At 41.6% G+C, this 23,161-nt stretch overlaps 3 protein-coding genes across 3 annotated transcripts in view; 2 read left to right on the forward strand and 1 right to left on the reverse strand.

Moving 5' to 3' along the window:
- The window catches only part of nol6 (nucleolar protein 6 (RNA-associated)), a 38,420-nt gene that overhangs the window by 13,418 nt on the left and 1,841 nt on the right, over positions 1 to 23,161 (reverse strand). Inside the window, exons 5-24 of the mRNA XM_034240296.1 lie at positions 20,953 to 21,121; positions 20,672 to 20,806; positions 18,860 to 19,023; positions 18,628 to 18,748; positions 18,445 to 18,503; positions 18,248 to 18,349; positions 18,041 to 18,156; positions 17,588 to 17,765; positions 17,259 to 17,381; positions 16,673 to 16,821; positions 13,281 to 13,356; positions 12,496 to 12,636; positions 12,235 to 12,352; positions 11,844 to 11,998; positions 11,515 to 11,678; positions 11,089 to 11,241; positions 10,876 to 10,973; positions 10,630 to 10,754; positions 3,311 to 3,400; positions 2,992 to 3,192 (exon numbers count right to left, since the gene is read on the reverse strand). Of these exons, the coding sequence (XP_034096187.1) occupies positions 2,992 to 3,192; positions 3,311 to 3,400; positions 10,630 to 10,754; positions 10,876 to 10,973; positions 11,089 to 11,241; positions 11,515 to 11,678; positions 11,844 to 11,998; positions 12,235 to 12,352; positions 12,496 to 12,636; positions 13,281 to 13,356; positions 16,673 to 16,821; positions 17,259 to 17,381; positions 17,588 to 17,765; positions 18,041 to 18,156; positions 18,248 to 18,349; positions 18,445 to 18,503; positions 18,628 to 18,748; positions 18,860 to 19,023; positions 20,672 to 20,806; positions 20,953 to 21,121 (2,637 nt within the window). The remainder of the gene's footprint in view (positions 1 to 2,991; positions 3,193 to 3,310; positions 3,401 to 10,629; positions 10,755 to 10,875; positions 10,974 to 11,088; positions 11,242 to 11,514; positions 11,679 to 11,843; positions 11,999 to 12,234; positions 12,353 to 12,495; positions 12,637 to 13,280; positions 13,357 to 16,672; positions 16,822 to 17,258; positions 17,382 to 17,587; positions 17,766 to 18,040; positions 18,157 to 18,247; positions 18,350 to 18,444; positions 18,504 to 18,627; positions 18,749 to 18,859; positions 19,024 to 20,671; positions 20,807 to 20,952; positions 21,122 to 23,161) is intronic.
- Positions 9,800 to 10,562, forward strand: LOC117562470 (cocaine- and amphetamine-regulated transcript protein-like). Its single transcript, XM_034240299.1, has 3 exons — positions 9,800 to 9,990; positions 10,123 to 10,206; positions 10,334 to 10,562. Exons 1-3 carry the CDS (start codon positions 9,856 to 9,858, stop codon positions 10,412 to 10,414), a joined length of 300 nt encoding a protein of 99 aa, XP_034096190.1. The 5' UTR covers positions 9,800 to 9,855; the 3' UTR covers positions 10,415 to 10,562.
- On the forward strand, positions 13,295 to 16,680 carry LOC117562469 (zinc finger BED domain-containing protein 1-like). Its single transcript, XM_034240297.1, has 3 exons — positions 13,295 to 13,370; positions 13,567 to 15,137; positions 15,289 to 16,680. The coding sequence occupies exons 2-3, from the start codon at positions 13,593 to 13,595 to the stop codon at positions 15,838 to 15,840; spliced, it is 2,097 nt and encodes a 698-aa protein (XP_034096188.1). The 5' UTR covers positions 13,295 to 13,370; positions 13,567 to 13,592; the 3' UTR covers positions 15,841 to 16,680.

Here is a 23,161-nt window from a genome sequence, read left to right on the forward strand (position 1 = left end):
TGTTTGCAAAATGTCAGGTCATTCGGAGTTACGGTGCGACTTTGTGAATTTTTCCGAAATGGAATTGAGATAGGTGGCGCTAGCGAGCATGTTGGAATATTTTAACAAATTGAGTCCAGAATATTGTAATTTTCACCGATTCTGGAATCTGTGCAAAATTATACAACTTTGTCAGCGTCCTAAAGGCCTCAAAAACAGGAAAGATGGCGACTAAAAAAAATAATAATACCACCAATAACAAATAGGTATCCTCGCACTTCGTGCTAGGACGCCGTTGGGTCCTAGCACTCCGTGCTCGGGCCCTAATAACACAATGGGAGTACAATAATAAAACAATAATTAAAAACATGATAACATAGAAATAACTAGAAAACATATAAAAAACACATACAAATGTAAAAATGTAATGTTCAACTAGTGTTAAACGCCAGTGCAAAGAGGTGAGTTTTTAGCTGAGATTTAAAAAGTTCAATAGACTCAGCAGTCCGGATATGTACTGTGAGGCTGTTCCAGAGTCTGGGAACTGCAACACTGAAAGCCCTGTCACCTCGGGTTTTTTTCCTGCACCGAGGAACCACCAACATATTTTGCTGAGCTGATCGCAATGCTCTAGCAGGGGCATGGGGGTGCAACAACTCAGACAGTGTGGTGCCAGTCCATGCAATGATTTAAAAACAACAAGTAAGTACACTGAACAAAAATATAAATGCAACACTTTTGTTTTTGCTCCCATTTTTCATGAGATGAACTCAAAGATCTAAAACATTTTCTATATACACAAAATAACCATTTCTCTCAAATATTGTTCACAAATCTGAAAAAATCTGTGATAGTGAGCACTTCTCCTTTGCCGAGATAATCCATCCCACCTCACAGGTGTGGCATATCAAGATGCTGATTAGACAGCATGATTATTGCACAGGTGTGCCTTAGGCTGGCCACAATAAAAGGCCACTCTGAAACGTGCAGTTTTGCTTTATTGGGGGGGTCTGGGGGGGTCCGAAAACCAGTCAGTATCTGGTGTGACCACCATTTGCCTCACGCAGTGCAACACATCTCCTTCGCATAGAGTTGATCAGGTTGTTGATTGTGGCCTGTGGAATGTTGGTCCACTCCTCTTCAATGGCTGTGCCAAGTTGCTGGATATTGGCAGGAACTGGAACACGCTGTCGTATACGCCGATCCAGAGCATCCCAAACATGCTCAATGGGTGACATGTCCGGTGAGTATGCTGGCCATGCAAGAACTGGGATGTTTTCAGCCTCCAGGAATTGTGTACAGATCCTTGCAACATGGGGCCGTGCATTATCATGCTGCAACATGAGGTGGTCGTGGATGAATGGCACAACAATGGACCTCAGGATCTCGTCACGGTATCTCTGTGCATTCACAATGCCATCAATAAAATGCACCTGTGTTCGTCGTCCATAACATACGCCTGCCCATACCATAACCCCACCACCACCATGGGCCACTCGATTCACAACATTGACATCAGAAAACCGCTCACCCACACGACGCCACACACGCTGTCTGCCATCTGCCCTGAACAGTGAAAACCGGGATTCATCCGTGAAGAGAACACCTCTCCAACGTGCCAGACGCCATCGAATGTGAGCATTTGCCCACTCAAGTCGGTTACGACGATGAACCGGAGTCAGGTCGAGACCCCGATGAGGACGACGAGCATGCAGATGAGCTTCCCTGAGACGGTTTCTGACAATTTGTGCAGAAATTCTTTGTTTATGCAAACCGATTGTTGCAGCAGCTGTCCGAGTGGCTGGTCTCAGACGATCTTGGAAGTGAACATGCTGGATGTGGAGGTCCTGGGCTGGTGTGGTTACACGTGGTCTGCGGTTGTGAGGCCGGTTGGATGTACTGCCAAATTCTCTGAAACGCCTTTGGAGACGGCTTATGGTAGAGAAATGAACATTCAATTCACGGGCAACAGCTCTGGTGGACATTCCTGCTGTCAGCATGCCAATTGCACGCTCCCTCAAAACTTGCGACATCTGTGGCATTGTGCTGTGTGATAAAACTGAACATTTTAGAGTGGCCTTTTATTGTGGCCAGCCTAAGGCACACCTGTGCAATCATCATGCTGTCTAATCAGCATCTTGATATTCCACACCTGTGAGGTGGGATGGATTATCTCGGCAAAAGAGAAGTGCTCACTATCACAGATTTTTTCAGATTTGTGAACAATATTTGAGAGAAATGGTTATTTTGTGTTTATAGAAAATGTTTTAGATCTTTGAGTTCATCTCATGAAAAATGGGAGCAAAAACAAAAGTGTTGCATTTATATTTTTGTTCAGTGTACTTGAACTGGATCCTGTAACTGACAGGAAGCCAATGAAGATCTGCCAAAACGGGTGTGATGTTGTCATAACGTCTCTTCCCAGTAAGAAGGCGAGCAGATATCAAGTTTACTTTAACTTCTGCTTAAAGTGGTCGTGTTATTAACTCTAGGATTGATTGCATGATTCATCATTATTAAGTGTAAGTGTAGACTTTTTCATACACTGCAAAAAAAAAAGAAGATATGTCTTAGCGTCATAACATAGCCTGTGTCCTATTTATCACACTATCATTGGAGAAAAAGCAGAAATAAGGAAAGGGAGAGGCCCTATTTGTTCAGATTACTCGACAACAAGGCAAGACCCTGGCCATTAAACATGCTTAATGGTGCACCAGAGTGTAAGGACAAGTTGAAAAACAATCTGAAGAAGTTGCTGACTTTGTTTTTAGGAAATCTATCTGTTTTGTGAACAATGTAAGAACCCTCTTGGTATTTCTCTTCTCTGAATTTCATTTTTAATGTCAGGAAGCTGCTGGATGTCACAAAGAATTGACTTTGTTCCTGAATAGCCTAGCTGCAACTTGCATGAGCAAATCCTGCTGCATAGCTTCCACATCCCGTGTCAAAGAGGCCTCATTACCACCACACATCCTTTTTAACACAAGATTATCCCCGACAGACAACACTCACTCTGAGCTCTGCCAAGTAGAGGGTCACAGGGTTGTAGTCCACGACAGGCAGGGCCCCTCCAGTCTGGCCCGCACTGCCGGCGATGGCGCCCCTGCTGAAGGTGACAGTCGGGGGGTCCACTGCCTGAACGAGCAGGGGAACCTGCTTGGGGTTCAGCTGAATCAGCACGTCGTAAGCATCCAGCGGAGGGCGCATGACCACCTGCACAATCACAGACGAATGCATCACAAGGCTGAAATATTCTAACCGAATTCATTCCGATAGTAGGATATTCATGAAGATAATAGTAAATGAGACACTTTAACTGCTTTCTACTCACCCTGACATCTTGTGTCTGGTTGCTGTCCATCAACTGATGTTCCAGTAATTTAAGACTCTCTGCTGCCACCATCACGACACGCTGTAGCATCTGAAGACACACACAAAATACAACACTATTATGGTTACACTCGGGAGCATTTCGTATTCACTGAAGATATTCTGAAAGGTCATATCATGTAATATATAACCCTTCATTTGTGGTTTTAAAGCTATACATCATGGGGAGGCAGTGGACTAGTGCGTTGGTGTTCGGATCAGGGGAGCACAGGTTCAAACCCCACTGCAGTCAGCATGTCGTTGTGTCCCTGGGCAAGACACTTCACCCCAAATTGCTCCTGTGGGGATTGCCCACAGTATTGAGTATGTCAGTCGCTTTGGATAAAAGCATCTAACAAGTAACATGTAATAATGTAATGTAACATCAGCACTGGCATTTTCAATAGCCACTTTCACAGGGCACAGAAAATACAAACAGCAATTCCAGACACGAAAAAAGACAATAACAACATGAACAACATTATATAGAGCGATTTCCAGCAATTGTTGTATTACAAGGAGCCGCCTAGTGTATTTTGTCAACACGTATGATGAAAGTACACCCATATGTTTTTTGTATCAGTGCAAAAACGTACTTACATTTACAGCTGGAACCAAACAAGTTAGTCTAAGGTCATGTGCCAGTGTTTCTGACTTGAAGTAAATGAATGTGGGTACAGGGCTAACCTGAATATGGGCTAGACATTGATCCGTGTCTTATATTGGATCTAATATTTATGGCTCTCAAGTAAATCTATACACCTGCAAAATGTTTGAAGATTCTTGTTTTTGTCATTTTTGACAATATAAAATCAATGCATGAAGTTGTCCAATAAATGTTCTTTATGAAATTTGACGTCACTATTATTCCATTTGCACTATTTTTAGCAAATGTTATGCCTTAATCTCCTTAGGCTTTGGTAAAAGGTATTTAATTAGTTAAAGCAACTTTCTTCCTACTGAAAGGGTTTCCTATAACCCATTTTTTCCAACGTTTAAACTAGTCATGACTTTTACAAGAAGAACTTGTACAAAATAGTGTTTGTTTTTTGGTTTACAGTTAACGAGATTCTTACCCATTATCATTTATCATGGAAATGTTAAATGCAATTTTTAAATCAATAATGATCTTTGTGAAAAGGAACTCAAATCTTGGCCCAATTCCACACCGCCCCCTACACACTACCCCTCCATTCGCGGAGGGTCTGCCACATTAAGTGCTGTTCCAAACCAACGAGTGTGAAGGGGTAGTGGGTTATCAAGCCCTCAAACAGCGAGTCTGCATTGGTCCTGACTTCACCAGAGGCCTGTACTACGAATCCAGTTCAACATACCCTGGATATGTTTGAGTTACCCGGCTTACCTAATCCAAAACAAACACGCTCTCGCTAAGCGGTCCTACGACGCTGGTTATCAACTCGGTAACTCAAGCCAGGGTTTCTCTGTCCGACTGAGTGCGCGTTCACATGAAAGGGGCGGGGTTAGCAACATTTGACCAATCACAAACATGGAGACTGACAGCGCAGCATTCATTTCCTGAATGAAAAGTGAACTATAATATTAGACAAATGAAGAAGTTAAACATCCATGACTTAAAACACTTTATCCAGGATAAAAGGTGAATACAGCTGGTAAAAATAAAGTGTTTGAATGCGTACATTAACAGGTTTATGATATCACTGTGGATCTGACTTTAAATTACATTTGACTCGAGTGTTTCGTCAACTTAAAGGTGGGGTAGGTAATGTTGGAGAAACCAGCTCGAGTGCGCTAGAATTTGAAAATACACAACCGGGAAAAATCTGCCACTTCCTTACAGAGCCCCTCCTCCAACACACACGAACGCGCACATGACCAATGAGGGCACGAGATAAGTTTGTGCACAGATGGAAGGCTGACAGGCAGGTAGGCCATCCAGTTATTTTAGCCGGGCCGGCTAAAATGATTGGTCGTGCTTTTTACAATACTATGGCTTCCACAGATGACATTTTTTTATGGATTTTTTGTCAAAGCACAAGATATTCATTGTTATCGGGATCTTAAGAGCATTCCATGGAATATAACAAAAAGTGTATCTCGAGCCGGTTTCTCAAACTTACCTACCCCACCTTTAATGTGTTGCTTAAAATAATACTTCTGCATACAGTATGTGACACTGTAAGTGTTGCACGGCCAGATACGGCTCAAGAAGCTGATATGATACATTATGATGTGATATGAATGATAATGTGACACATCGAAGTCTACACTCACAGTGCCGCGAACTGTACGTAATGTTTGATCCGGTTACTTATGTTGTGGCAGATATTTAAATAAGCTTTCTTAACGCTAATGTTATAATAATCAGATTGCTCTGAAGATGGGAGGTGATATTCTATTAATTTTCACGTTCACAGTCAGTTGATTTTTGCCGGCCGTCTTTCCTGCAACGGCAATTTTTCTGTATTTGCTTTATCCTGTGATATGACTCGATAGCTTTAAACTCTGCACACTGAGCTCTGATTGGTCAGCAGGCGGTGCTTTCACTGAGTTGCTGCTCCGGAGCAGGTTAGCCGTTCAGTATAAGTTACCATGGAGATCTAGCCCGGTAAGAAGCAGAGGTGGGGACTCGAGTCACATGACTTGACTCGAGTCAGACTCGAGTCGCATATTTTTTTACTTGAGACTTGCTTGACTAACATTGATAAAATACTTGACTTTGACTTGGCATTCATGACTTGAGACTTGACTTAAGCTTGAGACAGATGACTTGAAAGGACTTGACTGTTTAAAATTAAATATTTGCGTTTGTTTTTGTAGTGAGATATTACGTTTAGTTTTTTCGAAAAACGTGATTGGGTGATTATAGCGCCATGCGCGCAAACCTGGCAACCCACTAGAAGGCAGGAGTGTCAGTTAATATGGCAGCGGCTAGCTTTACTCCAAAAATAGTGAAGTTTAGAAGTAATAAGGTAATAAGAAGAGAACAGTGGTATGCAGGGTCTGCAGCATAAAGATCAGTGACACGACCACCACAACATCCAACTTCATTCGTCACAACAAAAAAACCCGCAGAGAAAGGTAGGCTACGTGCATGTGTTGTGTTAGCTAGAAAGCTAACGTTACGTTTAAGCTACGTTAGACTTGGTTTCAAATCGATTAAAGAGCAACTTCCAGGTTAAAGACACCTTTGAATAAATGTGTAGGAAAATGATGAATACACTAGATTTTCCAAAAAATATACAGAAATATACACTACAGTGACATCTGGCGTCGTTTTTGTAAGAAATGTTCACTTCCGCATAAAAAAGCCTCGGCACGTGACCTCCCGCGTGTGACGTAACAAAGGGTAAACAAGGGGGAGAACGGCCGGTGTAACGTATTAATAAACATGGATCCCAATGCTAGTTTCGTCACAGAAGACACAGAAGAAGTTGAACATGAATATTCGAATGCATATGACGGACCACAACCTTATAATTATGAGCCTGCTAGGCGTCCAAGAGACCAGGAGCAGCCAAGGATTAGAAGAAATAACGGCCATCGGAGAGAAATTGAGCTGTGGTGTGAGGAGAACCAGTGGAGAACTGGGCAGCTATCTTGGTGAATGACCGGCGTTAGCTACAGAATGTTAGCTAACTTCACATTACAACATTGTGAAGTTAGCTATCATATATCAGGCTATAACTAAAGTAGCATTGATAATATAGTAGCGTTAATGGCAGGACTGTTGATACTGATCCATAACAGAAACTAATGCGCAAGTATCAGCCGTATCTCGCGTTACCTAATGCAAATCCACACTACGTTACGGTGCTGTACCGGAGGGGGAGAGAGAGCAGGGAAGCAGGGGCAACTCCACACTACCTTCGGAGCTGTACCGGAGGGGAGAGAGAGAGCAGGGAAGGGGCAGCTATCTTGGTGAGTGACCGGCGTTAGCTACAGAATGTTAGCTAACGTCACATCACAACATTGTGAAGTTAGCTATCATATATCAGGCTATAACTAAAGTAGCATTGATAATATAGTAGCGTTAATGGCAGGACTGTTGATACTGATCCATAACAGAAACTAATGCGCAAGTATCAGCCGTATCTCGCGTTACCTAATGCAAATCCACACTACGTTACGGTGCTGTACCGGAGGGGGAGAGAGAGCAGGGAAGCAGGGGCAACTCCACACTACCTTCGGAGCTGTACCGGAGGGGGAGAGAGAGAGCAGGGAAGGGGCAGCTATCTTGGTGAGTGACCGGCGTTAGCTACAGAATGTTAGCTAACGTCACATCACAACATTGTGAAGTTAGCTATCATATATCAGGCTATAACTAAAGTAGCATTGATAATATAGTAACGTTACTGGCAGGACTGTTGATACTGATCCATAACAGAAACTAATGCGCAAGTATCAGCCGTATCTCGCGTTACCTAATGCAAATCCACACTATACCCGCGGTCAGAGAGCGGAGATGTTTACCCTTTGTGATGTAATATGACGCGTTTGACGTATGACCTTAAAAAAAAGCCGTTTTTAAGAGCAGAGCTCAAAATTGCTCTTTTCCCTCTGAATTCCTGCCCTTATGTCTCGTAAAACATATCAAATCCTACATTCACTTTTTTTTTTTTATTGTAATTTTCAAGCAAATTTAAGCATAAATGTAGAAAAAAAAAAAAAACCTGCAAGATGCTCTTTAAGCATTGCAACGAGAAGACAAAACAGAGAGACAGAGAGAGAGAGAGAGAGAGAGAGAGAGAGAGAGAGAGAGAGAGGAGAGAGAGAGAGAGGAGAGAGAGAGAGAGAGAGAGAGAGAGAGAGAGAGAGAGAGATGCCTCGTTTATTTCCCCTGTGTTATTATCAGAAGTTACTGTAAACTTTTGAATAATGTAGTTCATCTACTTTTAGTAGTTTGTTTAAATGTTTTAATTATGTTGTTTTTGTTTGTAGAAGTGCATCATTCCTTGATTTATTGTAAAATTAATCTGAACTTTTTGATCTGTTATGATGATAAACTGAAGCAATTTCTAAATTAACCCAATTTAAATCGTCCTACTTAGTTTATAAGGAAATTATGAAGAGGAACAAATTAAATGATTTGAAAATGATATCTATGTACTGACGCTGTTGGCGGTTCTAGTGTTAACAGAAATTTAAATTAAATATGTGTAATGGCAAATGCCATGTATGATTTTCTTACCTGGAATTCTGCCTTTTTGAACAGACTTTTTGATTGAGTCCTAGCTATATTGTCTGCAGTTCTAGGGTTAATATGAATCTAATATGATTGTCATCGGTCTAAATTAGATTTCAAATGATTAAAGCTGTGTATGTAATGAAGATCATAGTGTGGGTTGAATCCATGTTCATAACCACTGTCTTTTAACTAATTTAAATGCGGAAACTGGGCTTATTCATCAGAATTTCGTATGACTTGACTTGACTTGCTTGACCTGAGCAATGACTTGACTTGCTTGACTCTCATCAGTGACTTGGGACTTGCTTGATACTTGTAGGTCAAGACTTGAGACTTGCTCATGACTTGCACATGTAGGACTTACTCCCACCTCTGGTAAGAAGTGAACCAGCGTCGTAGGACCGGAAACCCAGAGTTTTCCCTGAAGTTAGCTCGCTAAGCTAAAATCCGGCCGCTGCTGTACTACCTGACCGGACTCAACGCTGTTTGTGTTTACAAATATTTCCGTGGAAACATTCATTGATAGACTGCACAACAAGAGCTATTTCATATCTTCATACAGATGTTAACAACTTCATGGTTACCTCGTATTTGTTTAAACTTAGAATAAGTTACTCATGTCTAGTCTAAAAAACGGTAAAGGTTTACACGGACTTTTGCTAAAACTAGGCGGCTTATAAACATCAGATTTTAAGACAAAAATATGTTTACAAAAAATATATGCCATAAAAGATTTTTAGAGTTTTATTTTTGTTATTTTTAATCCAAGAGATGCTAATTTGAAACCGTTGTTACGTATTATGGCATTCCCTGTTTCAGCTGGAGAGGGGAGTTCATCCCAAAGCTTGCCGCTGTATTTACTCCCTCCACCTGGAAGAAGGGAGCCTCATTAAGCTGCGAGTGTGACTACAGACGAGGGGAGTGGCTAGGGTGTGGTTTGGAATTGGGCCGTTATGTTTACCATCACCTCCTGCTCCCTAGTGGCCATTCAGAGGTATTGAGACAACAATAATAACACAATGAGCCAGGATCATTCACTCGACCCAGCTATTTGTTTTAAAACGATTTAAATGTGTGCTAGTCCTTGAAGGTCTCTTGTTTATTCAACAAGCGCTGATTTATGCACCCTGTGCCACCAAATAAAGTAAAATTGAAATGATCCTGTGCATTGTGAGGAGTAAATAATGACATCTCTGTCAGGACGTCACAGAGCACAAAGTTCCTGTTCTCCGCCACCGGTATAAAAGGAGGATGCTGGGGGAGGCTCAGTGTTAATGTTGGGCTTGCAGAGGGAGTGAGGTGCTATAGCACAGGAAGTTTATCTGGGTCAACTACGCACGATGGGAAGCTGCCGTGTTACCCTTTTCTGTTCAGTACTGTATGCCACTGGACTCTTCTACAGCCAAACAGGGGGATGCAAAACCAAACACTTCACTTATTTCACCACGACAGAGGACAGCAATGAAAGGCAACTGGTGAGCTACACCTGATAGTCTCCCAAAGCACAAGGTGCTAGTCAAAATTCTTCAAAATGTTGTTTCTTATTTGATGTTCTGCTGATATTCTCAAATTCCTTCAAGTAATTCATAACATTTCTGCCTTTTCAGATCATTGATTTACATGGAGTTTTGGAAAGACTACAGAACAATCAATTTCCAGCTCTAAGAAAAAAGCATGGCTATCTGTCTGTGGTATGTAATGTAACAAATCAGTCCATTTGCAATGATCTAAATCACTTAAATCAACCTATTCAGTCCGTTTCAAAAGTGTTTATTATCTTTCAGTTAAACAATTTATTTTGGTGTTATATATTTTCAGTGTGATCCAGGAGACCAGTGTGCACTCAGAAAAGGCTCAAGGATCGGGAAACTATGTGACTGCTATCTGCCTAGAACATGAAACTCTTTTCTACACCGTTGTTTGTGATTCTCTGTGGGTTACAACATAAAACAAACAGGGTAAAAAATCTATAAACTTGTGATCTATTTCATTGCATATTATTATTTGATTCGATCTTTTCTTCTGCAATAAGCATTTTTCAAATTCAGTTGAGTCCTATTCTATTAAATGTGTTGTTGAGCGAGTGTTGAGTGCTTGTATTTTGTTCCACTGACCTGTACAGTGGGTCCTTTCTTGGTCCACATGGATTGTTTCGTCTCTTTAGGCGTAGCTATAAACATGACAGGCAGAGACTCCCTGGAGGCCATGAAGTCATTCTTGATCTCTGTGTAGTCGGAGACTGCACGTGACAGAGAGGTGTACAACAATTTAACATTGCGTTCTTTCAGTGTGTATATAAAAAGAGGTCAGAGGTGTATTTGTTTGCGTGACACCGAGGGAAAGGGGGTGTGAGAGCTTGCCTGCAAGCTGGTTGTTGAGGTTGACTATCAGCGGGTTGTTCCTCCAGTCAAAGGAGGCGAGCAGATTAAGGAAACGAAGGAAGCCAACCTGAGGAGAACTGAGGGAGACAGAAATATATTGACATGACCTACTGAACGAACAAAGAGAAGTGACAAAACAATGTGTCCACTAATGAGTTTGACAATTTATTAAAAAGTAGAACTGGTAGTTACCCAGGAGGAGTAAAGGGTGCGGGCTGCAGGAAGAGGGACGCCACCAGCAGGTCTGCTGTGTCCTCTGTGATGTCTTCACTGAAGAGCTGAGCCCCCAGCCAACGCTTGGCCAAGCGACACACTGCCCCGAAACACGGGTGCTCCTGCTGGAGACTAACGAGACCAAGATGATATGTATAAGATGGAGCAAAACAAAATGAGATAATTGTGCATGCAGAGCAAGCTAAATAAAATAGGAAAGAGGCAAAAATATGTTGACCAAAGGTTGACTAAAGTGAACATTTAGAATCAATAAAAATGTATCATGTGTTATTATATCAGCAACATGTAAGGTTGAAAATAGTGTGGTAACCTGTAAGAGCACAACAACCCTGCTTTCCAAAACAAACACACGGATATTGCTTTGTGTCACTGTTTTAGTTTTACCCATGCAATGTGCTGGTGAGTATCGGCTTGTGATTTGTGGCCATCTCCAGAGCCTGAGCCTTCTCGTTGTCCCTAACAACCAGCAGCCCCACGGCATTCACACTCTCCCTCAGCACTTGAGGCTCCCGATGGTAAGCAACCTGGATGCGGAACACCAAGCCATCCTGGATGCATACAAATATTTGAATTAGCTAGCATCGATAAATGAATACGTAAAAAACAACAACTTTCCTAGACATAACACAAACATATAATTAGATTCCTCAAAACAAAAACCACAGTCAAATTACAGATAAGTGCGCAACCTGTACACAAACTCAAAAATATACCTTCCAGACATCTAGGTGTGTAGGGCAGGGCTTGCATGTATAATTATGGTGCTTCTTGAGTAACTCTCCCATGCGGATGTGGAAGGCGGTTCGGATGTGGCGAATGGCTAAGCGGTCATGTGGCCACTTTCCACTCCCCTCCATGTGACAGATCACTGCAAAAGCAGGGTTACCAATGATATTAGTTTGCATATCAACATGAGTTCCAATAGCTTAATATCTGTGGTTAAGGACCTATGGGTATTCCTACTTTGAATACATGGTTGTCACATAGCAGGTAAATTACAGAAATGAATACAATACACGAAAAATAATAATAAGTTAGATGTAGTTTTAAACTGAAACAAGAGTTAAAACTCCTAAGTATTTGCTAGTAGTGGTAGGCGTTTACCTGTGATAGGGGTGATGTAAGCAGGGCAGGGTTTGCCTTCTTTTGGCACCAATGATCTGGAAGTCTTTTCTTTGTCAAAGAAGGAATAGTCCATCTTGAGTGGCACAGGAGGAAAGACCTGCAAGGCACAAATGAAATGTTGGAGCGGTCCTAACGTCAAAGTCACAATTTATAATATTAATTCAAATTAGGAGAAATTACTTAACTTTCACTACTACTACAGTAATAAAAGCAGTATGATGTCAAGAACAAGAGCTTTACCTGTGTGTATCTGAGTGCAGGGTGGGCTCCTTGCACTGCTGTGATGGAGAGAGGCAGACCTTCCAGCCTCCACAGTTTTCTACTCAGGTCATCATAGGACTGAACAACCAGTAAACTCTCCTCCTCTCCAGTACTAGGCACCTGCAGAATACAATACACGTCAGTAACTGCAGAATACAATACACGTCAGTAACTTGATGTATATATACATATATATATATATATATATATATATATATATATATATATGCATACATACACACACACACATGATTAATACTATAAGAAGAAACAGCAACAACAATCTCCCATCTGGTGGACTAGACCATTTAAATAAGTAAGCAAGAAACTCAAAAATGCACATGTAATACACCATTAATTAAATGTATGTTCCAACAAGAACAAAAACTACTAAATGTAATTAACCATACTTAATTAAATACAAATAGCATTTAAAAAAGATGCAGGATCTTCTTTTTGGATAAACATAGCACAACAAATTAAAAACTCAATTCTGCATGTTTTTAATGAATAACACAATCGTTTTATATTTTATGTGTTGTCTAAGCCTAAACGATTTGGCATTAACTTTTAACATCAAGGACATGGATTTCAAGGCAATATACGAAAGTAAATCAAGAAAAGAAGTAAACAAGCTGATCTTCAAGTTCCTCAAAAATACTGGTCTGAGGACAAGGATTTAGTATGAACATTAAATAAAACAACAGTAGGTGGCGTTTATGCTCCAAGTGGAAGCGATTCGCCATTAAAGAAAAGACGATTACCTCACTTCCTGTTTTGATGACGTCATCCAACAGCGCCCCCACATACCGTATAGCACTTTCGGGGATATCTGCATGCCTGGTGGATCATAGGTATATTATTTTCTTTATAAAAACGAGGTTGCAAGAAATTCAAACACACATTCGCCTCACTGTACATCTGTTAGGGCAATGCCGAAGTGAAACTGGTCGCATGTTGGCTTTTTATTAGCCAACAGACCGATTTTGCGAGTTGGCGTACAATTTGCTAACGCTAGCTTGCTAACCATTGCTAACCATGTATTTTCAGATATTAGTCCTCTGACTGAATAAACAATGAAGCGTGCGACCAGGAGACGGAGCTCTGTGTGGGACTGCTTTGAACAAGAGGGGAAGGTTGTCCGCTGCATGAAATGTGACGCTACATTGAAGTACTGCGGAGGAGCCACCAGCACCATGATGAGCCACATGAGCAGGCACCATGCGTCCACCGCACCGCTGGACGAAGACGAGAAACCGGTCATATGCCGTGTTCAGAGCCTCGAGGAGGAGAGTACCGCTAATTCGGAAATAATGCAGGTAGCTATTATGTCCCCCAACATAAATATCATGAATGCAAACCCCACTGAGCGTGACTGCGGAGTGAAGAGGCGCCCGAAGAGGAGCTCTGTGTGGGACATTTTCGTTAGAGTGGACGACGAGGTTCACTGTACGATGTGCGACACAAAGCTTAAGTACAGGAGCAGCACCACCAACATGATGTACCACATCAAAAACAACCACCAAGGCACTGCATCTCCCACTCGGGGGATTAATAAAGGTTCTTCTTCTTCTATGCCCAATGATGGTGTGTCGGTCGCAGCCCACACAGAGGTGACTGAGCTCATCTCCAGAATGATTGAGAAGGACATGCTTCCCATCAGCCTGCTTAGAGGTGATGGTTTCCGTGAGCTACTTGCATACACTGTGCATACTTATAAAATGCCATCTGCTGAAGATATTGTACGCCTTATAGAAGGACATTTCCGGGAGAAAGCAGAGGAGCTTCGAGTGCAGCTTGGTAAAGTGGAGAAAGTGTCTCTCACGGCTGACTTCTGGACAGCCCTCCCATTTCAGAGATATGTTACAGTTTCCTGTTCATTCATAACAGAAGACTGGCAGGGCAGGTCAGTTGTGCTGCAGACACACAAGCTATCATCCGACAGCCACACCTCTGCAGACAGTGTCACAGAAAGGCTTTTTAACACTGTGGAAACCTGGGGTATTGATGGGAAAGTGACTGCATGTGTTCATAACGACACACAAGGCATTCTGTTCACCCATGAGTGTCCCCCTGTCACCTGGGACTATGCCACTTGCTTTGCTACTACATTGCAGCTGGCAGTCAGTGTTGGGCTGAGTGAGGATTTGGTCCGCATCATCGTTTCCGCAGGGAAACTAGTCAAACACTTCAATCACAACTTGCAGGCATGTGAAGCCTTGGAGCAAAAGCAAGTTCACATGTGTCTGCCACAGCACAAGCTTATCCAGTCAAGCAAAGCTAGATGGGACACAATCTGTGATATGTTTGAACGATTACTGGAACAACGGTGGCCAATTAAAGCGGTGCTCTCTGATCGCACAATCACCAACCGACAGGAAGCCCAGATGCTTGAGATTGAAGACGATTGCTGGCAAATAATTGAGAATTTCACACCTGTGCTTGCAACTCTGAAATGGGCGACAACAGTGATATCTGCTGAGACAGAAGTGTCCATTTCAAACATCTACCCGATCACATTCAGCCTTATTCAGACCCATCTGGTGCCAAAAGAAAACGATGTGGAACAAGTCTCCGAGTTCAAGCTGAAGGTTCAAAAGCTACTTCAAAATCACATGGAGGTAGGCATAAACTAAAACATATTTTACTGACTGAAATATATTTTGCAATCATTTTAGCAGAACAAGTGCTAACTAACAACAACATTTGATTATGATAAACAATCTGCATTCCATTTAAATAACTATATCAATTTAATTGTATTGTTCGCAGGTTGACTCGAATGGCCTCGCCTCCAAACCAGCTCTGATTGCCGCTATGCTGGACCCTCGTCATAAACATCTCAGCTTTCTGACACCAACAGGAAGACTGTCGGCAAAGGTGAAACTGCACGAACTGGTTGCAAAATTAGATGTGATGACTACTACTGTGGGCCTAAAGGATGAACACCAAGAGATCCTGGTCACACCTGATATCAGCCAGGAGGCAGCTATGCCCTCCCAACTGAGAAGTGACACCAAAAACACCATGATGTTGCTCCTAGGAGACAACTACAGTTCCTCCTATGCCACAGACTCTGAGGCTCAGGTCGATTACTATTTGAGAGACATTGCGCCCTCTTTGGACATAAACCCTCTTGACTGGTGGAAGGTAAATGGACCAAGATTCCCCAAACTGGCTACTCTGGCGAGACACTATTTGTGTGTACCCGGGGTATCACTGCCGTCTTTATTGTCAGAGTCTGGGCAAACATTTGCAAAAATGCGTACAAGACTGGCCCCAGAGCATGTTGACATGATGATCTTTGTAAACAGAAATGCATAACTTGTATGACAACCTATATTCATGTTAGAGAATAGTTACTGTATGGTAGTGTTAGGTTGACCCTTTGATTAGATGTTTCAAGAGTATGGGAAAAGAAGCTGGTAGGTACTTTTCCACAGTTGATGTGTTATATTTGTAGGCGCAAGCAACGCTAAACATATGAATTTCTTTAGTCGACAAATGGTTAGATATTTTTCCCTCGACAGTTGTAATGAGCTGAGCTGCAATCAAATACCTAACTATCTAAATCTTACATTTAAATTACATTACATTTAGCTGACGCTTTTATCCAAAGCGACTTACAATAAGTGCGTTCGACCAACAAAATACAAACTTGAAGAAAACAGAATCATATAAGTACATCAGGTTTCATAGAGCAAAAACATTTCAAGTGCTACTCAGCTGGCTTTAGATAAGCCAGTCCTTTATTAGTATATAAGTGCTTTGTTAATAGTTCTATCGCTCGAAGTGGAGTCGAAAGAGATGAGTTTTCAGTCTGCGCCGGAAGGTGTGTAAGCTATCTGATGTCGATGGGGAGCAAATCATGGTAAACAACCATCTTTAGCTGTCTTTGGCTCTTTTTTCTGCTGTAACAAATGTAAATGTCCCCTCTGTGGGACGAATAAAGGTATTCTGATTCTGATAAACCTCAATTGTAAAATAAATGAAGGAAAAAAAGCACTGGTTTGTTCCTTTGTACCAAGATAGCATTCTTGATATGTGCATTTACAATACAGCTAGAAACTCACTGACCAAACTAACCACTGTATTATTAACAGAACAAAATGTGTATTGTGTCTCTCAGTCTGTAAAGCAAAAATAAAATACATACAGCTGTAACAGGTGTGTAATGATCTGTCTGGGGACCAGTCGTTTCTGGCACATGCTCTTTCCATCCCATAGCACTGCCTCAGTGATGGCACCGTCCTGGAAGCGACGCAGCTCGGAGCGAGAACCCCACAGCTGGCGGAACTCAGCCGACTAGCAGAAGAAACACTATTATTGTTAACCATAACATACGCCTTGCAACACAAAATAAAACAACTTTAAAAAACAAAAAAACTGACAAACAAGACAACCCACTTGAAAGAACTCATTCCATACAATCATGTGACAAGTTTTTCTCTTTTTCCCCCAATAAGAAAAGCTTTTTTATAAGTTTATATTCTAGCCACACAAAAATATAAGTAATTGAGTTGTGTCTATGAATGCTAAAACATTTTTTCCTTTATAATCTTTTTTACAAACATACTAGATTTAGTATATGTGAAAACTTTCGTAAGGTCTTCAGTAATCAAACACTGTACGGTAAGTACAATGTAGTACAGAGTAGACACTAATATAGATGGGCTCCTTTGTAGCATTTTTGATATCTAGGAAAATAAAACGTGCACAAAAAACAGAGACAGGTGGCTTACCTTAGGGCTGTCTGCAGGTGGGCCTCTCTCCAGGACAGAGGCTGCCAGCTCCGGCTTTAAAAGCAAACCGAAGCAGAGGGGAGGTTGGGCTTTGTGTTTTGGGGCTTCACTCTCCACAGACCACTGTAATAAAACAAAAACAAAGCTCAACACATTTAGTGATTTATGATTGTAAGGCACGTTCAAAAACATAGTGTTAAAAGTAGTAGTATTACTGCTGAAGAAGAATCTGATCTATAAGACAACATTGTAATGGAATTGTTATTGATAAAATCTTATCAATTCCCAAAGCCAGAAATTGGTAAACCCTGAATTAAAATGTTTCCCACCTCAGGGTCAGGAGAGAGGGAGTGGGTGAGGAGGCTGATCCTTTGGCCCAGTCCTTGCTGCAGCAGTGACAGAATAAAGGGGAGCGTAGCGTGGACATAATTTCCACTGTGGTCCATCAACTCACTGAGGAGGTCCAGTTTCTTACAGCTGGACTGAAGCTTTACCAGATCACATAACCTGAGTAACAGATGAAAAGCACAAAACAGATGATGTGACCAGAAAACGTACTTTAGTGATGAAAGCGAACAGTATTTTTCCAAAACGACATTATTACCCATAATTAGGTGATAGGAGGGTGTATGAACTATCTTTAGACAGATACAACAAAGAAACAGTAAACACATGTGATAAACCGTGGAAAATGTAGTCCGTGTGTGAGAATGTGTAAAAAAGACTGCTCATTTATTAAATAGAAAAGTGACAGGATTTTGATTTGTTAAAAAAATCCATACTGGAAGACATGGTCGCTTGTCCTTATCATGGGTTTGGGGGTCATGAGGAGGCTGTGGAACCCATCCACCGTGGGGTTGTCCCAGAACTGCATCGACACAGATGCCTCATGCTGCAGCTGAAAACCAAATTATAAATAGTCAATAGAGTGCCGTTTAATCTCACCAGTGTAAAAATGATCTACACACATTTGTTTTTACAGTATTCACCTGTTTGTAGGTACAAGCAGTCATGTCAGCACACATGTTGAGATGTCCTGAAGGGTCCACAAACACCACCTGGAAAACATTGTGGAACTCTTCCATAGATGGCTGTAGGAAAAAGAAGAATAGGAACGAATATGATTAATTGAGGAAGTTAAGAAAAAGTGTGGGTTAAACTACATGCACTGGTTTATACAACTCACAGCGGAAGAGTCAGGATCTTTGGCGAGGCTTATTCCATTCACTGTCAGGTCTGTAGATGCTGAGGGTTAGAATTAGGAGTTGGGTGAGTCGCAAGATATTCAAAACAGCAATACGAGCTAATTGCTGTAAGACCAACTACTGTATAACGTGTATCATGTTTAGTGAGTTTTAAAATGTCTTACCCAGGAAGTTCAAGCTGTTTCGAAGCAGCTGATAGGCTGTCATGGAGTTGCTGATTCTGCGACTGTTCAGCAAATAGGCCAACAACATTGAAGCCAGGAATCCATTGAAACAACCAGTGCCCTATAAGACATTAAGAGAGCAATACAAAGGTGAGGTCAGAGAATTGGTGTAAGAATACTAATACATGTAAAAAGTTCTCAACAAGTCAGAGAACCCTTTCAAGCCTCCTACCTGGTCGAGCTCTCTTTGTCGAAGCCAGACTTTGAGCAAAGCCACCCCATCTGCAAAAGCGAAGCACTGGGAGCCAACAGCAGAAAGAAACTGGAGGTGCGGCCTGGGCAGTAAATCCCCCAGAACAGAGCTATTGTAATGAGGGGTGGGAGGTTCGGTGCCCTCTGCAACAAAGGAAAAACAAATATTATGATATTTATTTTGGATTGTTGCTGAAAATGCAATCATAAATAATGTATGACCATTGTCTGAGAAAGAGTGATTGCAGGGGACAGTGAAATTGTGATGGCTGATTATATTTAGATCAGGGCTCTCCAACACGTTGAGCTACTGAAAAGCTGCCCGCGAGCTACCGGTAGCTCGCGGGCAGCTTTTCAGTAGCTCGCCGCTCGATTATCGATTATAGCGTAGTAAGGTTGCTTCTTGATTTTTCGGCCGCGGCTGGACAATACATTTTTTGATTTTAGAATTTTTTCTGTCACACGAATATAAAATTGGTCGGTGACGCAGTGAGGAACAGACGTGACAGCGGCACAGCGACACCACACACGGAGCAGTCTGCTTTCTCCACCAACACCAGTCCAGAACCAACAGCAGAATGACCCGCTCTGAATCAGGCCGTGTCTCTGCGGCTCAGAGAAACACAGGGAGGGATTTGTGTTTTTTGAAAAACACTCGTTATCATCATGTCAGGTTTTTGGTGGATTTAATCAAGTCTTGGATTGTAGAGTATGAATGTCCTCTTGCTATTTGCAGTTGATAAATACTTGTGTAAAGTTTGTGAAGGCAGGAAAAAAGCTCCCGCGATCACTGTATCCTCTCCGTTCCACCAAACCCCGCCCCCTCCCTGAAAATAATGAGTGACAGGCTGACAGTGACCCGATAGAAACTTTATTATTCACTTAATCACTGATTGAGATATGATGAAGCTAACTTAATCTCATACATTCATTGGATTTATGTAACAGTAAGACAGAGAATAAGTGTGTTTTTATAATGCTGTTGTAAATACTTGTTTTTGAGGATGGAGCAATTTCACACACAGATATAGGGAGGTTAGACCTATACAATTGATTTATTATGGTTTATAATTTAATGTCAAGACGAAGAAGAAGAAGAAAAAGATGGCTGAACTGTTCAGTGTCAATCCTGTGGAGATGGAGATGGAGGTTATAAATCTCCAAAATCATGTTCAGTTTAAGTCTCAGCAAAACTCACGACATTTCTGGAGCCTTGTAGACCCAGAAAACTATAAGAACATCAACAAGCAGCACTGAACATGTCTGCTTCATTTGGTTCTGTTCTACAGACCTTTGTGAAGCAGCTTTTTCTGACATGAAATCTAAATACAGAACAAGACTGACTGATGAACATTTAAATGACTATTAGAGTGAACCTAGGTAGGTACACTTCAGCTTACACCTATGGTGGACTCCATGCAGTGCCATTCATCTCACTGACTGTAAAAAAGAGTGAATGCACTTATTTTACCATAAGTGCCATAAGATGCTTGTCAGGTGGTGATTAAGGACATGTATGTGAATTCTCAGTGATGTACTCACTATGTGGGCCATAATAATGTGTGAGAAATTGTCGTTTTCTTGGACCTTGATGTGAAGTTAAGATTTGTGATAAGCTTTAGGTATTGCAATTTCACACGTGTACAAAGGTATAGCTTAATTCAACTGATGAGGGCTATGTGAATAAATGTAAGCGATGTGATGCAAGTAGCTCTTGGCCACTTTCATTTTTTCAAAGTAGCTCTCAGATGAAGAAAGTTTGGAGACCCCTGATTTAGATGAACAATCTTACCAGACTGAGAGTTCTGCAATCCAGTGTACCACTCTGTCCGGATATTATTTTTCTGCGGGTGGAAACGGCTGGGCTTGAAGAATCCAGGAGGCGGACAGGCATGGACGTTAACAGTGAAGCTGGAGGAGTCTTTACCTGAAATATCAGACAACACATAACATATAGCAATCACAACTCAAACTTGTAAACACTGTGAGATTAAAGGATTGTGTACATTAGGAAATCAGAAATTAAACTCTTCCAGTAAATAAATAAATTATACGAAATCAAAAGTGAAATACCTGGAGGTGTCAGCAGCAAAACGGGTCGGAGTCGATTGCCATGGAGACAGGAATAACGCATGGTTCCAATTTCAGAGGAAGATGCGAGATACTGTGCCAGGCCTGCCAGGTAGAGTGCCCGTTTCCTCGGATACCTCTGGTTCACAACATCCTTTGGATGGAGGACATCCTAATAACAAAAAGACGAGGCACCAGAAAAAAAAATCAGTCTCTGTTTTAATATTATAAACAGTAAGTGGTACGCAGGTACGCATGCGCGGCACAAATCTGAATTGCGTGACATCACTTGTGTCACTATGCGCCTTTGCGTACCTCAAAACATCCAAACAAAACACATATTTCGTCTACATTGAGTGTTGACAAGAAACACTCAATGGAGTAAACTTCTAGACATGTAAAAGAAAACAAAGACATTAAGCAGCTATGTTGCCGTTTCGCTCCCTGCTAAAAATCTTCGGACTTTCTATGACTGATTGTACTGTAACTGGGTGCTGGCCGAGCCGCGCAGGACATAACCGACGGACCTGTGAAGCTTTACAGGAGGCAGAGGCTTAGATCACCAGACAACAGAGTTGTTCACCGTGTGCACAGACAGGGTTAACGTCGGTATGAACAACAGAATTGTGCCAAAACTCCGCCAACTGGCTGCAGTGGGAGACTCCCCTGTGCACATTCTGTGCTCCGGGCAAACACTGGAGCAAAATCAGCTGATCACAACGCTCACGCTCTGTGGTCAAGCTGCTGCAGTTTCGTTTACAACAAAGTGGAGTAAAACACACAGTTGCAAACTTACTCAGGGTGTTAATTTAAGAGTTTGAAATCAGACAGAGGTGGAAGAAGTACTCAGATCTTGTGTAGGAATACTCTGTTACAGTAAAAGTCCTGCATTCAAAATGTTCCTCAAGTAAAAGTACAAAAGTATTATCATCAAAATATAGTTAAAGTAGCGACAGTAAAAGTAGTCATTGTGCAGATTGTTCCATTTCAGAATAATATATATGGTAGGTTTTATAATGATTGATCATTAAAGTGTTAACAAAGCTGGTAAAGGTGCAGCTAGTGTTAATGACTTTGTATACTGCAGGCAGGGGCGGACTGCGACTAAAAAACAGCCCTGGAATCTCACCCAGACCAGCCCACGCAAATTGTCAACGGTGGGGTTTAAAAACATTAAAAAGTAAGGCCGGTGTCGGTGCCGTCAGCGAATCAAGCCGGCCGTCACCGGCCCTTGACGACCGGGTAGACAGGGTAGCTTGTGAATTTACTCCAGGTGGAACTAAAGTCTGATTTTAGACTTGAATATCATTTCACATCATTAATCCAGATCTGTAAAGTAACTAAAAAGGTATTCAATGTAAGAAAAAGTTTTTAGAGAGTACCTATCCATGGACAAGTGAATTTGGCAATTTACTTGTCCGAATACATTTTTCACTTGTCCAGAAAAATCGATCAGCATCGTATTTTACATTTTCCCACGGTTTTTACGACACCGCTAACGTAAGTGAACGGTAAGATTTTACTGCATCACACATAGGGTTGGGTATCCTTTGGATTTTAACGATTCCGGTTATGCTTTTCGATTCCGTTTTTTCCCGGTTCTCGATTCTGGTTCTTTGGGAGGGTAAAAATAAGTCCCCTGACAAACTGGGAGAAAAATATATTTATGAAAACATTAAGTCAAATCTGTATTCCTATTTACAAATCACTTCATACTGTTTAATTTTTTTTACGGTTTTTGAATACAATTATATAAAAAATAATTGTTTAGTTGGTGGTGCAGTTTGAGAATGTACAATTGGCCCAGTCTCCTCTGATGTTAAACTGCAACCTGCCTGTGAGACAGAGTCCAAAACATGTCCTGCAATACACATGCTGCAGCTGCCCAGCAACTCTTATTAATCCCGGTACCGGACAATTGTTATTTGTTCTTACTCGGAACCGAGTTTTGCTCATATTGGCAGGGTTGGGAAGCAACGGCAGTGCCACACGTCCCGCCCCGCCCCCGTCTAACAGTACAGAAAGCGGCGAGATGCCTTAGGAATCGACGAGCAAAACCACAACAATGGCGGACACGGACAATTTGCGAATGAGTTCTGCCTTTTGTAAGCTGAATTTATCAATAATTTGTCAATAAATAAGGACGAAAAACGTCACTTGTCCATCGGACAAGTCAATTGAAAGATCTACTTGTCCGATATTGTAAATAACA

This window comes from Gymnodraco acuticeps, unplaced genomic scaffold, assembly GCF_902827175.1.
Source record: "Gymnodraco acuticeps unplaced genomic scaffold, fGymAcu1.1, whole genome shotgun sequence".
Lineage (NCBI taxonomy): Eukaryota > Metazoa > Chordata > Actinopteri > Perciformes > Bathydraconidae > Gymnodraco > Gymnodraco acuticeps.